The sequence below is a fragment of the Macaca fascicularis genome, chromosome 5 (genome assembly GCF_037993035.2).
Source record: "Macaca fascicularis isolate 582-1 chromosome 5, T2T-MFA8v1.1".
Taxonomy (NCBI): Eukaryota; Metazoa; Chordata; class Mammalia; order Primates; family Cercopithecidae; genus Macaca; species Macaca fascicularis.
The window spans coordinates 78,772,524-78,788,985 of record NC_088379.1 but is presented as its reverse complement, the minus strand read 5'-3'; the positions used below and the strand labels follow the sequence as shown (position 1 = coordinate 78,788,985).

The 16,462-nt window shown below is 41.0% G+C and overlaps 1 protein-coding gene across 1 annotated transcript in view; it reads right to left on the bottom strand.

The window, feature by feature from the left end:
* Positions 1-15,894, bottom strand: part of KDR (kinase insert domain receptor) — a 47,111-nt gene extending 31,217 nt beyond the window's left edge. The window contains exons 1-9 of the mRNA XM_005555270.5: positions 15,529-15,894; positions 11,359-11,452; positions 8,850-9,046; positions 5,533-5,663; positions 5,126-5,294; positions 4,369-4,508; positions 3,537-3,714; positions 895-1,009; positions 644-807 (exon numbers count right to left, since the gene is read on the bottom strand). Of these exons, the coding sequence (XP_005555327.3) occupies positions 644-807; positions 895-1,009; positions 3,537-3,714; positions 4,369-4,508; positions 5,126-5,294; positions 5,533-5,663; positions 8,850-9,046; positions 11,359-11,452; positions 15,529-15,595 (1,255 nt within the window). The 5' untranslated portion in view covers positions 15,596-15,894. The remainder of the gene's footprint in view (positions 1-643; positions 808-894; positions 1,010-3,536; positions 3,715-4,368; positions 4,509-5,125; positions 5,295-5,532; positions 5,664-8,849; positions 9,047-11,358; positions 11,453-15,528) is intronic.
* Between the last annotated feature and the right edge of the window lie 568 nt (positions 15,895-16,462).

Below are 16,462 nucleotides of genomic sequence, written 5' to 3'. Positions count from 1 at the left end.
ACCATGGCACCCTTCTCACCATTCCATTCCAAACACTTATTTGTACCTTTCAGTTTCAGAAAACAAAGTTCAAATCATCTTTAAATCAAAAACGTACTATTTTGCCTTTACAGACTCAAAATCAGACCCTGAACTCCAGTCAAAAAGGAAAAAAAAAGCCCCCAACCAAGCCAACAATGCCAACTTCAAAAGCCTTCAGAGTTGGAATCTGCCTGTACCTCACTGATACATCAACTATAATATCAAACTAGAAGCTTTGCACAAAATCTAAGGAGAAGGGTCTTACACATCTGTGTGCCAGGTGGGCAATTCCATGAGAGGGGAACATTGTAGTATAACTTAACTTGACAACTGTCCCTGTGGGCATTATTTTTTCACAACATTTAAACTATGGAGGGTATCACTACTTTAATCTTGCATTTGACCACCACAAAGCTCATTTACATGGCCTCTTAAACAAACATGGCCAGAGCACACAGTCCTACATTTCACTTCAGCTTCACCACCCCAGATGACTTTTGTACATAGGCCCGGCCATGATGTGAGTGAAGCAGCTGGAGGCAGAGGAATGGTGGCCTGGCTGATTAGGAAGACAATGTATCATAATAAATCTTGGGCAGAGAGGAAAATTGAATGGACTCACCATACACAACCAGAGAGACCACGTGACTCTGCTTCTCCTTTGAAATGGGATTGGTAAGGATGACAGTGTAATTTCCTGTGTCTCTTTCACTCACTTCCATGATCGTCAGTACATGCCCCACTTTAACTGTGTGATTGGACTCAAGGGGTATTCCATTTTTATACCTATGAAAAAGAATTCTCAGGAATTAGTACAGTCGAAGGATTTGCTCTCACATGAAATGATGCTTTGTGTTTATTTCTAGTAGTTACCATTTTATTTCTGGGGGCGGGTAACCAAGGTACTTCACAGGGATTCTGACACGCTCCCCCACCGTGGCTTCCACCAGAGATTCCATGCCACTTCCAAAAGCAACAAAAGGTTTTTCTGCAAGAAATTTTTTTTTAAATGTCAGCTTATTGTAAATGGTCGTTTGGTTTAGTTTTTCATTTCAAGTGAAACATCAAAAACATTGAGGGTCTGAGTAGCTGCAGTTCCAAGATTCCATGTACTACCTTTTAGTGGGTCACATTTCAGCTTCTCCCACACCTCCCGTGTTTCTCCCACACCTCCTGTGCTTGCATTTGCTTTTCTCTCCCCACTAGTGCACTCCCATAAGCCTAGTGATTGCTCAAGTCTCAACTCAAACACTTGCTCCTCTGTGCAGCTTTCTCTAAGTCCCCCAGAGATGCTTGGGTGCTCCTTCTCCTCTGCTCCCAAGACACACTCCACACACCTCTTCCACCATGTGTTAATAGGCCCGAGGACTCAGTCTTCAGACGTCCTCTTTATTTACACCTTCCTCTAGCCTCAAGTTTAAAGTATCATTCACATACCTCCTAAATATGTGCCTTCTGCCCTGACTCCTCTGGGTTCCAGGTTGATATATTAAACATTTCCACTTGGATGTTTCATAGGCATCTCCAGAGAAACATATCTAACACTGTTTCCCTAAATTTCACTGCCTCCTCGATCTTTGCCATCTCAGTAAATACCACCACCATTTACTCAGTTGCTCCTGCTAACACTTGGGTCATCTTCCACTCTTTTTCCCTTATACTCCACAACCAGTGAATTGATCAGCAGACCCTGTTGACTCTACCTTTGAAATATATCCAGAAGCAGATCACTTCTCACTATCTCTACCTCAACTACCCTTGTCCAAGCCACTCCTCAACTCTCACCTGGATAAACGTAATTAGCCTCCCAACTAACCTCCTTGTTTCTGCCCCTATTTCCCTGAAGTATCCTGGAGAACAAGAGTACTTCTATCAAAACATAAGCCAGAGCACGTCTCTCTCTGTGTATTTTGGCAAGTGCATCTTGGCAAGTGAAATAATTTAAATAAATTTAGGACACTTAGTGATTTCTATTTTGTTCATTCAGAAGAAACTTTCAAGTTCTTGCTAGGGATGCCACATGACCTAGAGGTCAAGAGCATAGCTTTGTAGTCAGGAACTTGAGTTCCAATCTCAACTACTAAGATGAGATGAGCTAATAAAGTAAGGGCTCACTAAATCATACTTGTTGTAGTTGTTGCCACTTTTGTGATTACAACTCTAATAAATAGTATTATCTAAGGTATTTTTACAATTCCACTTTATTGATGCATTCTCATGATATAAAATCCAAAATCCTTTCCAAGGCTTATAAGTAGGATGCCACACAAATTACCATGTAAACTCAGACATTTATGTAAATGAAAGAGAATTAACAAAAAATTAAGGTGATTTACTCAAAGCCAGTTCAATTTAATTCCAGTTCAATTACAGTTGACCCTTAAACAACATAAATTTGAACTACATGAGTCCACTTATAAGCAGATTTTCTTCCACCTCTGTCACCCCTGAGACAGCAAAACCACTCCCTTCTCTTCCCACTTTTCCTCAGCCTTCTCAATGTGAAGACAAGGATGGAGACCTTTATGATGATCCACTTACACTTAATGAGCAGTAAATATATTTTCTCTTCCTTATGATCTTCTTAATAACATTTTCTTTTCTCTAGCTTTATTATAAGAATACGGTATATAATACATATAACATATGAAATATGTGTTAATTGACTGTTTATGTAGCAGTAAGGCTTCCAGTCAACAGTAGGTCATTATTTACATTTGGTGGAAGTCAAAAGTTATACCTTGAATTTTTTTTTTTTTTTTTTTTTTTTTTGAGAAGGCGTTTTGCTCTTGTTGCCCAGGCTGGGGTGCAATGGCACAATCTCGGCTCACTGCAACCTCCGCCTCCTGGGTTCAAGCAATTCTTCTGCCTCAGCCTCCTGAGTAGCTGGGATTACAAGCTCCCACCACCACGCCAGGCTAATTTTTTGGATTTTTAGTAGAGATGGGGTTTCACCATTTTGACCAGGCGGTTTTGAACTCCTGACCTCAGGTGATCCACCCACCTCCACCTCCCAGGGTTCTGGGATTACAGGTGTGAGCCACCACGCCAGGCCTATACATGGATTTTTGACTGCAGAGGGAGGGTCAGTTCCCCTAACCCCTGAATTGTTCACAGGTCCAACTATATATTGCTAAATGTTTCCCCAGTTTGCAAAGCTCATGCTTATTCAGGTAGGCCTCTCAGCCTTATAATAAAACAAAAATTTAAAAACTACCCTAGCTAATACTATTTATCATAGTAATAATCCTAATAGCAGCAACAACTATAATAAGTAATACTAAGTGAGCTCTTAGTATATATCAGCACATCTCATCTTTAAAGTTGAAGTTTGAACTCAAGTTCCTGACTACAAAGCTACGCTCTTGACCTCTAGGTCATGTGGCCTCCCTAACAAGAAGAACTAGGAAGTATCTTCTGAATGAACAAACTAGGAATCACTAAGTGACCTAAATTTATTTAAACTATCTCACTTGTCAAGGCACAGAATAATTTCCAAGGAGACCATAACTTACCATGGACCCTGACAAATGTGCTGTTCTTCTTGGTCATCAGCCCACTGGACGCTGCACAGGTGTACAATCCTTGGTCACTCCGGGTTACACCATCTATAGTTAAGGTGCTCAAAAATTTCTTCATCTCACTCCCAGACTGGGTTTTTAGATCTCGGTTTACAAGTTTCTTATGCTGATGCTGAAAAAAGAGTTGACTGAACTTCCAAAGCACAGCATATAACATTACCCAATAACTTCTAGTAACACAGAGAATTAAATCTTGGCCTTTGGTAAACATTATTTAATGCTAATAACAGGGACACCAGAACTTTTAACCTCATGCAGCCAATGATGTATTTGGTTTCAGGAGAAATAAATGGAACCAACTGAATTAGGATTTTTAAAACCTCACATGGCGAAAATGAGATGGATATAAACTGCAGAAACACAAGTAAATGTGACCACTGTTTAAGGAGCAGAGTATCTCGTGCCACCTCTTAAAGAGAAATTCCCTTAAAAGGAATGTAGATCAAAAACTTTGGAGAAAAGAGAAATGACATAATGTGGAAAGATGTAATCACCTAGAGAAAACTAATATTCATAGACTGGCTGTTGCAGAACAGGACAAAATTCCTGGTATTTCACCTTTTTGTGGGTGCTATCTGTTCTGCAATTCCCTTAACTTGTGTGTGTGTGTGTGTGTGTGTGTGTGTGTGTGTGTGTGTGTGTGTGTGTGTGTGTTCTAAGACTTTTAAATTTTATCTGGCCAAAGAGGCCCCTATCTCTCAAGCAAACTTCATTGGGTCTTATTATCTAAGTATTTGGAGGTCTGGCTTTGAATCATTAGTGTTACCTTCGAAGAAGGGTATTCCCAGTTGAAGTCAATCCCCACATTTAGTTCAGTTCTTGCTGTACAATTTAAGACAAGCTTCTCTCCAACAGATAGTTCAACTCCATGAGACGGACTCAGAACCACATCATAAATCCTATACCCTAGAGCAAGTAAATTGAAAAAACAGAACATGAGAGAGAAAATAAGCCTATAACTTTGCACAAATTTATTTTTTAAAGTAATGCAACTTTAAAACACACCACATTGTTTTTCCCTGCAGGCCTCACCAATACTTGGTAGCTCCCAGAAAAATGGCCAACAGAGATTTACAAAGCACTACCTTCACAGATCTCAAAGATGTTGTAACCCAGTGGATAGAAAAGTAGCAAAATTTCAGTGGTCAGTAGCCCTAGGCCAGTAGGGCCAGCTTTAGCAAACTGCTGAAGTTTCCATAAAATAGGTATAATTGAAATAATTGATAGCAAGCAATGCTCCGAACATTGAGCATAAATGAGCTCCAGTAATACCATTCATTTTCATCCTTTTTTAAAAAAAAATTTCTTTTTCATCCTTGATCTTGGCAAGAAAAGAGACAACCTCAATTGCACATGGGTTTATTTGGTAGAGAAGAGCAGATGAATTGCCCAACACCATATCCTGAGTTCCTATACTTTTCAATATCCTTCTTCACTGTACATCGTTATCTCCAAGATCTTAATACAAGGAGTTACTCTCTACTATCTGTTATTAATGATATGGAAAGGAACTTTCCTCTTACCTACAACCACAACTATGTACATAATAGACTGGTAACTTTCATCATTAATTTTTGCTTCACAGAAGACCATGCCAGCATAGCTGATCATATAGCTGGGAATAGTAAAGCCCTTCTTGCTGTCCCAGGAAATTCTGTTACCATCAGGAACAAATCTCTTTTCTGGGTACCTCTGGGTAATAAAAAGAAATACCAAATATTTAATCCAGTACCAAAAATGAGAGCCATGTACAATGATCACTGAAGAATTCATCTTATTTTTAAGAATACTAATTAGTTTTATTCAGTGTATTTCGCCCTTCGTAAAGGATCCTGAAAACTCATTGTGAATATTATAAACAGGCTACCCGTCTTACTATTCGCTTAAAAATATAAAAACTTAAGAGACGATTGGAGGAGATGCAACTTACTGCACAAAGTGACACGTTGAGATTTGAAATGGACCCGAGACATGGAATCACCACAGTTTTGTTTTTGTTCTCAGTAATGTACACGACTCCATGTTGGTCACTAACAGAAGCAATAAATGGAGATCTGTAATCTAGAAGAAAATTTAGTTTTATTAATGAGTTAATGGTATTTACTAGAAAAGTTGGTCATTTTTCAGGTTCCTAAACTCTAACCAGACAAGTGAATGACTGGAAGTGACACCTCACACAAGCAAAGGCATCCATAGCTTATTCTACTGATAGACATCTGGCTCCAAGACATCTGGCTCCACACTTGGATGGGGGTGTATGTGTGTGTGTGTGCGCACACATGCACGTGTATGTATTTGTGTGTATAAAAATTTTGAAAAAAACTCCCAGTTGAGATTGACTCCTTTCACAAGGTTTATTGACAAGTAGAATATATTTTTATAGATTTCACATTTTAAAAGATTAATCATTATATTTTTTCAAAAAGAAGGATAATATTTACTTTAAAATTTAAAGTTAAATCTATACACTTTACCAACAAGTTTTACTGATGTTTAAAATACTCATGTGCTTTCTCTTTAGGTAAATAATGTAAATTCCATGAAAATCAATGAATGGATCCCAAAGGATCTTTAGATTAACAGGAAACAACTAACATTTTTGAATTTGGTTATTCAAGAGGACCTTTTATGGGAGCATTTTAAGATTCCGAAGACTAGGGATATGATTCTTTCTAAAATCATGTTTAATTGTTTTTGCATTTAGTTTAACATTTAGCAGTCATTGATATCTTCAGTGACAAACATTTGAAAAGCTACTGTTCCAAAGACTGAGAAGAAAACTGAAGAGATTCTGACTGGATTCAGTGGCTCACGCCTGTAATCCCAGCACTTTGGGAGGCTGAGGCGGGCGGATCACTTGAGGTCAGGAGTTTGAGACCAGCCTGGCCAGCATGGCAAAACCCCATCTCTACTAAAAATACAAAAAACTAGCAGGGCATGGTGTCATGCGCCTGTAGTCCCAGCTATTTTGGAGTCTGAGGCAGGAGATTCGTTTGAACCTGGGGGGCAAAAGTTGCAGTGAGCTGAGATAGCACCACTGCACTTCAGCCTGGGCAACAAGAGCAAAATCCATCTTAAAAAAAAAAAAAAAAAGAAGATTTCACAGCCATTCATTACTCATACAATGTTAATATGCTGTTGGAAACTTAGTCCATTCCCCAGAGATAGAGATGATGTGGTGTGGAGTCATGCTTGAAAACTCAGAGAGATAACATTTCACATTGCTATGCCCAACACATCTGATCAAGCATTTTCAGAGCGCTTCATAATAGTCAGTCAAAGTGAAGAAAGAGTTAATTAAACCACAGGGGACAAAGGCAACTAATTCCCTGCAACAGCAGAAGTTTGATTTCCTTCCCAGCTGGAAAGCACAGAAAAGCAGCCAATCTAGCCCACCACATGCCATAGTCATTATCTTATGAGGCCAGGGCTCACTTCCTGGCTCCATCCATTGCTGAAGAGAATAGGGTCAGAAGATTAGGGAAGTAAGGTGGGGACCAGAGGGGACATTAAACACCTATCCATAGAGAATACTTCAGTGTTTGCTTTCCCATTGTTTAACTTCGTGGCCAAAATCTTGGACAGCCCAACTCCTAGAACTTTAGGCTTAGACAGGAAGCAGAATTTAATGGTATACCCAAAGACAGGCAGTATACCAATAAACAGTGCTAGGGATTGCCACTTCTTAATGTTGCCTACCTTTCGTCCACATGTTAGGAAATATTACATAACTTGCTTACAGAGCAAGCCTTTGGAAGCTAAATTAACCCTTTGACGTAAGACTAAACCTGTTTAGTAAATCAGTTCTATTTCGGTATCTCAAAAAAAGGAAATAAACAAAAGAAACCCAAACAACCACTCAGCCTCTCAAAATAAAATATTTACTGAAACTCATGAAATGAATTTTCACATGTCTCCAAGTTTCCTGACTTAGGAAGAAGTAAATAATGAGATATTATGGGGGAGGTTCAGCTTGTAGTATTTCTAGACAGGCTGAAAGCAGGAAATCCTTGCAATCTTCTGACCGAGCTGCATCTCTCAAGACTGCCAGGTCAAAAGGAGCCAGAAATTCTCCAAGATGTGAGACTTGTCTCTTTCAAATCCTGTGGAGGGAAGGAGGAGGGCACAGAATTCTATCTTGGACAATGCTTACTCTGGGCAAAGATATTTCTCAAACATCGTGAATCCAGTGGCACAGTTTATTTTCATATGGTCTCCACTTTTTCATTGCACTGACCATATTACACTACTGAAATGTAAGCAGAGATATGCAAGTGTGTTTCCCAAAGCTGATGAAATTCTTGCCTTGTAAAAGCTTTTTTCTGAGAAAAAAGCCTAAGTCATCTTCACCTGTCTCAAATACTCTGGGACGTAAAGAGGCATATACATAAAACATAAAATGTCTGTTTATCTTCACTGAAAGGAAAAATATTTGGTACATGCAAGCAAACTATGATGCAACCCTTACATTCCTCAAATTCATATCATAGGGATCTCATTAGTTAAGTCAGGTTTTCACAGAAAAAATAAGATAGTGTAAGATTTTTGAAACAAAAGAATGCATAACTCATTATAAATGCTGAATATGTGTGATATTTATTTTATACTATATGGACGTTAAGTCAGCCTTCATAATATCAATCCCAAATTGCACATCCTAGAAAGATACAGCATATCATCCAAGATCTCAGACCAAACAAGCAAAGGAAAGAAACATTGTCCTGAAAAGAGTCTGAAGCAATGTCTTTATTTGCACATGAGTATGGGAATTATTTTCTATGAAGTATTAGTAAGAAAAAAGTTCCTGTGTGCAAAAAACTCCAGAGCCCTTGGCAAAAATGCTTTCCTATGCATTCTTGGGAAAATCTCCTACTCTGCTGTAGATAACTTTTCTCTCCACAGAAATTTCTCCAGAAAATCTTCCTCGATTTCAAGAATTTTCAGTTTTCTTCTCAAACATAAGAAGACTTTTTATAAGTCTCAATGGCCAATAGTGAACACAGATTTACCTTAGAAACAAAGATCAGACCCAAACTAATTGGGCAAAAGAGAGATAACACAGCCAAAGCTCCAGAATCAATCAGTCTTATTTCTCAGAGGAAGCCTCAGGAGAGAAGAATTTTGTGTATTCCTCTTGGCAAACAGCCTTTAGACCAAGCCCTTTGTAGTACTCAATTCTTCTTTGAGCCTATTGTCTTTTATAACTGGTAAAGAGACGTGGGAAATGAATTTTATTCCACCACTTACCTTGAACATAGACATAAATGACCGAGGCCAAGTCAGTTTCCCGGTAGAAGCACTTGTAGGCTCCAGTGTCATTTCCGATCACTTTTGGAATTGTGAGCGTCTTACAGAAGAGGCCATCGCTGCACTCAGTCACCTCCACCCTTTGCTCACTGCCACTCTGATTATTGGGCCAAAGCCAGTCCAAGTCCCTCTGTCCCCTGAAAAATTAATTTCAGGGAGGTATTAATATGAAGTGCCAGACTGTGAGGCTATTTCTAAGAAAAGAGAAAATTTGGTTTTGAAACTTAAATAAACTCTTTAACAGACACAGTCAAAGTCTTCTACCAGCCAGGCATGGTGGCTCATGCCTGTAATCCCAGCACTTTGGGAGGCCGAGGCAGGTGGATCACCTGAGGCCAGGAGTTCGAGACCAGGCTGGGCAACATGGTAAAACCCTGCCTCTACTAAAAATACAAAAATGAGCCCAGTGTGGTGTTGCATGCCTGTAATCCCAGCTACTCAGGAGGCTGAGGCATGAGAATTGCTTGAACCTGGGAGGTGGAGGTTGCAGTGAGCCAAAATCACGCCACTGCATTCCAGCCTGGGCAACAGGGCAACCCTGTCTCAAAAAAAAAAAAAAAAAAAAAAAAAAGAAGTCTTCTACCAACAAGTCAGATTGACATATGATAAAAAGTTATAAACTCAGCTTCAGAAGTCACTTTTGGCATTCCTGAGTTTTCCACTAATTAATGCATTCTTTCATTCAACAAATATTTGTTAAGCATCTACTATGTGCCAAACTTGTTAAGGACTAGAGAAAGAACAGTGAACAAATCAGACAAAAATCAATGCCTTTATGGAACCTCAGTCTAACTGGAGAAAACAGGCAATTAAAAAGTAAGTAAGATTTATTGTATAAAAGATGGTGTTTAGTACTATGAAGAAAAATATAGAAGATGCAAAGAAAAGGGGAAAGAATTTTGCAGGAGGTGGTCTTGATAAAGCCAGCCATAGGAACATCACGAAGAGCAGTATTACAGGAGCACAAATAGCACATGGAAAGGCCCTGGAGCAGGTGCATATCTGGAGTATTAAGGGAACAGCCAGGAAGCCAGGCCAGCCAGGTAAGAGTGGCCAAAGTGGAGTAAGAAGTGAGGTTAGGAAGGAAGGCGGTGGAAGTAACAGTCCCTCAGGACCTTGTCAGGGCCTCACATTAAAACACAGATGGCTTGTACTGCAGCATTTCTCTACAAGGCCCCAAGGAAGATAAGACGATAGTCAATATCAAGAAGAATGTAATATTATTGGCCCTTCATTCAAAGAATTTAAAATTTCCAGGAAGTTGCAGCTAAATCAATGAAGTTACTTTTAACACACTCCATGGTTTTTTTCAGAACATAAGAAATGTTTATGCAGAGTTTTAAAAAGGGAGCGTGGGATCCTTGGGGATTTCAAATAGCCTTTGTTATCGAGGGTTGGTAAAAGGAAAATCTAATGGGAAATGTGTCTTGAACGAGTAAAGCTAGAGAAACAGCACCTGCTACTGTATTTTTTCCCAAGTGCTGGGTATTGGTAAGGGGCTAGGGTATTCTTTACACTGCAGTCTAAAATAGATGTATGTCATTCGGTTTAATGCTTAGTATTCAACAAGCATGAAGCAATGGCAGTAAGCTACCCAAGGTCCTTTGTGGACCTCCAGCACTCTTCCAGGAGGGAAACATCACCTCCTCTTTTCACAGTCTCTACCAAAAACACACAGGTCCTAAGAAGCCTCCATGCCTTTCATGTGTGATCACTATGTTAAACCCACGGGTCTTCTGTCTTTCATCCTGGGGTAAGGGCTGAAAGGCAAAATGTAAAGGCCTCTTCCTCTTGACAAAGAAGTCTATTCCTCCAGTTATCAAAAATCAATAGCATGACTTCTTGCTAGCAAATGGGGAAAGATGTATTCCAGAATATCAAGGCAGAGCCTGAGCTCCATTATTTATGCAGATCATGCACTCAGTTATATTACCCACTAGATAGTAAATTGCTATTAAATATTACTGCCTAAATATTAAAATTAGAGTAATAAATTTATTATAAAGCAAAGTTTTTGGAAAGGGATAATAAGATGTTCAAGAGTCATACTAAGCATAATAAATATAGTCCCCAATTTTTCCAACTCTGTTCCTTAAATGTATGCCCTCAACTTCATTTATTCATTCACATTTATTGAGTGTATGTCCAACATACGCCAGGTGGCTGTGCTGGTTATTGAAATGTGGGCGTGTGTGTGTATTCATGTGCATGTGTGTCTGTGTGTATGCATGTTAGCAGAGAATAGTATAAAAACACCAGCAAAATGGTACAGAATTTTTGAGAGAAAACTCTTCTCATTTTTCATTATTACATCAGTTCTTAGAAACCTCACCACTTATGAACAATTACTACAAGCTCTATTACAATTCTACTCTACTGGAAATTATTTCCACTCAATAAACAATCAGTTACTTAACACAAGAAATCTAGATCTAGAATGAATCCTTACCTGCAAGTAATTTGAAGAGTTGTATTAGCCTTAATTGTAAGTATGTCTTTTTGTATGCTGAGCCTGGGCAGATCAAGAGAAACACTAGGCAAACCTAGAAACAAATTAAATAAATGAATGTAGTTGCCACTGAGTTAGACCTAATAGGAAACACCTTCCATAAACAATGCATACTCTATACTTTAAAAGGCCTCTTCAGCAATTCATTGTATAAAACTGGGAATTTACTTTTACCATTCTCAGTAAAAGTTCACAAGCTGTGTCATAACAGGAAGAATGGGCAGATGGTCATAAACCAACACAACAGTTCTGCAATTCATGGAGCTAGGGTGGAGTTCCTGTTTTCCTGCATTGCCAACTTCAAGGTCTTACAAAAGGATATGGGACATTGAAACCAAATGAACCTTCATCTGATGATCTCACTCCCTTGGGAAAGGACCCACTGACATTTCTTATAAAACATAGGATGTACACATTTGACTAAATTGCTGATTAATGAATCCCACTTAGAGGGATTTCTATATAGTTCATCTATGTACCCTGAAGGGAGTGAGAGAATCTATGACCTTGTCTCATTTTCCTTTATCGATTTTCTAGTGTGCTTCCTCTGGTAACCAAACTACCACAGCTGAAATAATGGCTCAATAAAGACTGTACATTAAAAGCATGGGAGAGAAATTGAGGAAGAGAAAACATTCCCCAATTCCACACATACATGCATGTTAATATACTTTTATATATGTGTGGAATTTTCCCAATTTCACACATACATGCAAATTAATGTACTTTTCTCTCTACTGTAATTCATTAGCATTACCCTTTTTTAAAAAAGCATATGGATTTTTTGGTGAAAAATTTCCCCAATTTCACACATACGTGCAAACTAATGTACTTTTCTCTCTATTGTAATTCATTAGCATTACCCTTTTTTAAAAAAGCATATAAATTTTTTTAAGTGTAATGCTAATGAATTACAATTGAGAGATCTGAACTTATTCATCAAAGCCCTGAACTCATCCTGACATCAAGCTTCAGACATAAGAAACTTGTCTTTACCTAAAAGGGATAAGAACCAGAAAAGTACCACGGCATAGATTCCTCACCACGGGTCACTCTACAGCAAGATAATTGAATTCTCTGTCAACTAAATGTGAAGAGCTATGAGGTGTTGAAAAAGCATGAGAGAAAGAAAAATTGTCCACTATGCTAGAGTCTTAACAAATATCAAGACTTAGAAAATACCAGCTTTAAAAAAGTAATTGATGCTGGGCAGGCACCCAAGCTTTCTAAGTCATATCAACTAAGAAAAAATGACTCCCTAGGCCTAAACTGGCATTGACCTTGCTGGGCAAATAAGAGAGTATGAACAAATAGGAGGAAGTATGAGACGGTATAAATAGAGAGAGTATAAGTAAATATCCAGTGCAAACATCCAATGCATTGAATCTGAGAACCCCAATGTGAACAAATGCAGGCAAAATGAATAAGTGACTGCACATGTTCTCACACACTGCACAGATGTGCAAAATAAGTTACTGACATAACTGGTCCATATCATGGTCTTTAAATCAATAATGTGGTTTTAAAATAACTGGAAACTAAGTTATATCAATATATCTCAGAAATTAACTGGCGTTGGTACTGACTTATGTTTAGGGCAGTTTTGTTCTTAAGACTTTAGACTGTGTCAGAATATCCCTGGGTCTACAAATCTGCATTTTTAACAAGCATTTCAAGTTACCCTAGCACAGATGGTCTATGGGCCACTCTTGGACTGCTGCTGGTCTGGGTGGTCATGTTTAATTAATTTGCACAGTACTTTGTGTGTGGAAGGGGGGTTATATTTATGTTTTAAATAGAGAATGGGATCTCACTATGTTGCCCAAGCACTTCTTGAACTCCTGGGCTCAAGCGATCCTCCTGCCTCTGCCTCCCTAAGCACTGGGATTACAGGAATGAGCCACTGCACCCAGCCTGCACAGTACTTTTTAATATGAAAGGAATGACTGCCCCCAACACAGGCAAACAAAAAACCAAAGTGTTTAAAAGCAAAATGAAACCATCCCACTTTGTCTAAGAAAAGGAAAATGAAAACAATTCATTTGGATAACACAGATTTCAAACTTGACTGGGGAACACTAGGTTGAGAAAGATGCTGAAAACGTGATGTACAATTCACACTACAATCCAAATGAGAAAGAATCCATTATTTGGGCACATTCTTGTGAGAAAAAAATGGCAGTAAAAATAACTCAATAAGCTGTGCCCACTCGGCTACCAAAATGAGAAACTCTTGAAGGTCCCTCATCATTTATTGCCACAAATCACATTCTAGACACACTTTCCTATGTAACAAATATTTTAAAAAAGAAAACGTATGTCCTTCATTCATAGAAAGCTGAGACAATGCCATACTACTCTAGAGACAAGTCTACGACAAAAATCTATTCAACAAGGCTCTCGATAACTTCACGTTCATATTTGTAGACCAACAGTTTTTTTTGTTTTGTTTTGGTTTGGTTTTGGTTTGGGTTTTTTGGGTTTTTTTGCTCCATTTAACTTCATTCATTTCATTGGCAAGCTTGAGCTGGACTCTTCAGAAAGTTCTAAAGAAATAACTGTAAGAGGTACATATGCTACTACTCAATAAAAAGCCCTTCTATGTTCAAATCCCATAACCAATATTAATTAATTTGTGCACTGTTACCCTTCCAGCTCAAAGACGGGAAGGAAAAACAACAGTGCCTCTGTCTCTAGAATTTGATGGCACCAATTACAGCCCAATCCAATTAAGCAAGTAATGCACTCCAAAAGGGCAAGTTCACCATTATATTCAGGGCGACCCAACTGCCGACTGCCGTTACTACTGCGCTAGGAAACACCCCAGGCTTAAAAGCAACTAACTTATTTGTGGAATACAGAGAAACCACATGTTCCAGACCTTCATTCTCTTTCCATAAAGGGGAAGAGAGAGGGTTTGTCAGGGACAAATGAATGTCCATGGTGGACTGGCCCCGTTGAACCAAGTCATTATAAAGAAAATTCAATAACCATGGACAGATGATCTTGGTACTGTATGTGGGTGTGAGTGTCTTTTAAGACATGTGATTCTTGTCTTAGGAAGTAAGAAATTTTTTTCCCTGAATTATTAGACCTTGTTTTTTCTTTCTGTGACCCTTTCCCCTTTCTCACCCTGGAAAGGGTGGAAATCTGGACATCAGCAAACTGGCTGCAGGAAAGAAATACTATCTAAGAGGTGGGGAGAGAAAGGGAAGTGAGGAAGAAAAGACAGACAGCTATTGCCTCAAGAACGTGTGTGCTCCTAATTGAAGGAGACAGAAATTTTAGGTGGCAGGGAGAGGAAGGAATGGCACTAAAGCTAGGTACCAAGTACCACAGGAAAGGTTTTCGGAGCTTGAACTTCTGACTATGCGCTTACTCCAAGGACCACGGCGCTTTGGAAGATGTGCAATGCTTTACGCAGGACAGTTGGCTGTTACTTGGAGACCCTTAGGGAAGCTGTCACAGCCCCCAGGACAAGTCCCTATTCCCCTCCTTCTTCTCTCTGCAAGGAGAGTGGCGTCCTGCACCAAAGAAGGAAAAAAGGTTTCTCTCCTCTCCAGACCCCACTTCACACAGTGGGTGTGCAAATGTGTTCGAGCATAAAGACAACAACGGGCCGGGTCGCGGCTCTACTCGCAAAGAGGCAGAACCGAGTGTATGGTGCGATCCGGGAGACCCGGCTTGAGATTCCTGCAAGGTTTCCTTCCCTAGGCCCGGACTAGGATGTTGCGCTCAGCCAGACAACTTTTCACCGGCTATTCTCGCCTGCGGAGGCACCTCCTGCCTGCCAGCCCGGGCACCTTCCCACCTCTGCCTGCCAAGAGCCTGACGGTGTGTCGGCATCTCAGGACACGCTCCAGCCGAGGTCCCTGTCGCAGACCAGAGTCCTGGAAAAGGAACTGGGCTAGAGCACAGGAGACCACAGACTCGCTAGATAATCGGGCCAGTCTCTGAGTCTCAGTTTCCCTACTGGTCAATGAAAGATCGCAAAGTGTCAAGTCCCGTCCAACTCTCCAGCTCTACGATTCTGGAGTTAGATCGGGCTTTCAGGTCCTCTCCGCCCTCACCCGACCTGTCCTCCTTCCTCCTCGGGAGTGGGCTCCTTACCCACAGAGGCGGCCCGGGTCTCCACGCAGAGCCACAGGGCGACGGCCAGCAGCACCTTGCTCGCCATCCTGCACCTCGAGCTGGGCAAAATGCCCAGAACTCTGGAGCCGATTCTTTCTCCCAGCGCCTGTCTAGAGAAGGAGGCGCGGAGACGGAATCCGCGCCACCGCGCAGCGCAGGACCGTTGAGCGCACACGGCTTGGGAGCCCGGGTGCCGACCGCGGCTGCAGGGGCGTCTGCGGATGCCAGTAGGAGAGGATATCCCGGCTGCCAGACTGGCTCTCTGCGGCGCGCAAGTGATGCCCGGCGCAGGCAGAGGAAACGCAGTGACCACACACCGCCTGCTCTCCCGGGGTCCCCGGACTCAGTGCGGGGTGGGAGCTGAGGCCGAAACTCTAGAGCGCGGGGGCGGGGCCATGCGGGGCGGGGCCGGGGCGGAGGAGGGGCTCTCCCATGCGGCCAGCCCCTCCCCTCGCCCGGGTGCGCAGCGGCGATCTAGAGCTCCCCAAGCTTGTTTACATCTCCCCATTTCCCCACACGCACGGACTGCGCCAGGCCTCAAGTCGCCCAGGAGAGAACATCCCGGAGCAACAGCTTTGTTTCTGGTGTAAATAAAAAGTAGTCGGTAACAGGCGCTGAGCCACTCCGAGGCTTAATCGCTTGCGGGTCCCGGAAATTTGGGGAGCATCACCAGGAGCGCAGCGAGAGGCACCGCGCCCTCACCAGGCGCGTCAAAGTGCAGGACCCTCTTCGCCATCGCGCGCGTCTAAAGTGGCCGAGAATCTGCAGCAGTTTGGAGCCACAAGGGAGAAGCGGATACTGAGCCAAATACGCCGGGTCGCAAGCTGGCAGCGGCTCCAGTCAGTAGTTTTGGTTTTTATATTAGGGTATTTTGTTTGGCCAGCATAATTGTAGTTTAAAAAGCTGAATCTGG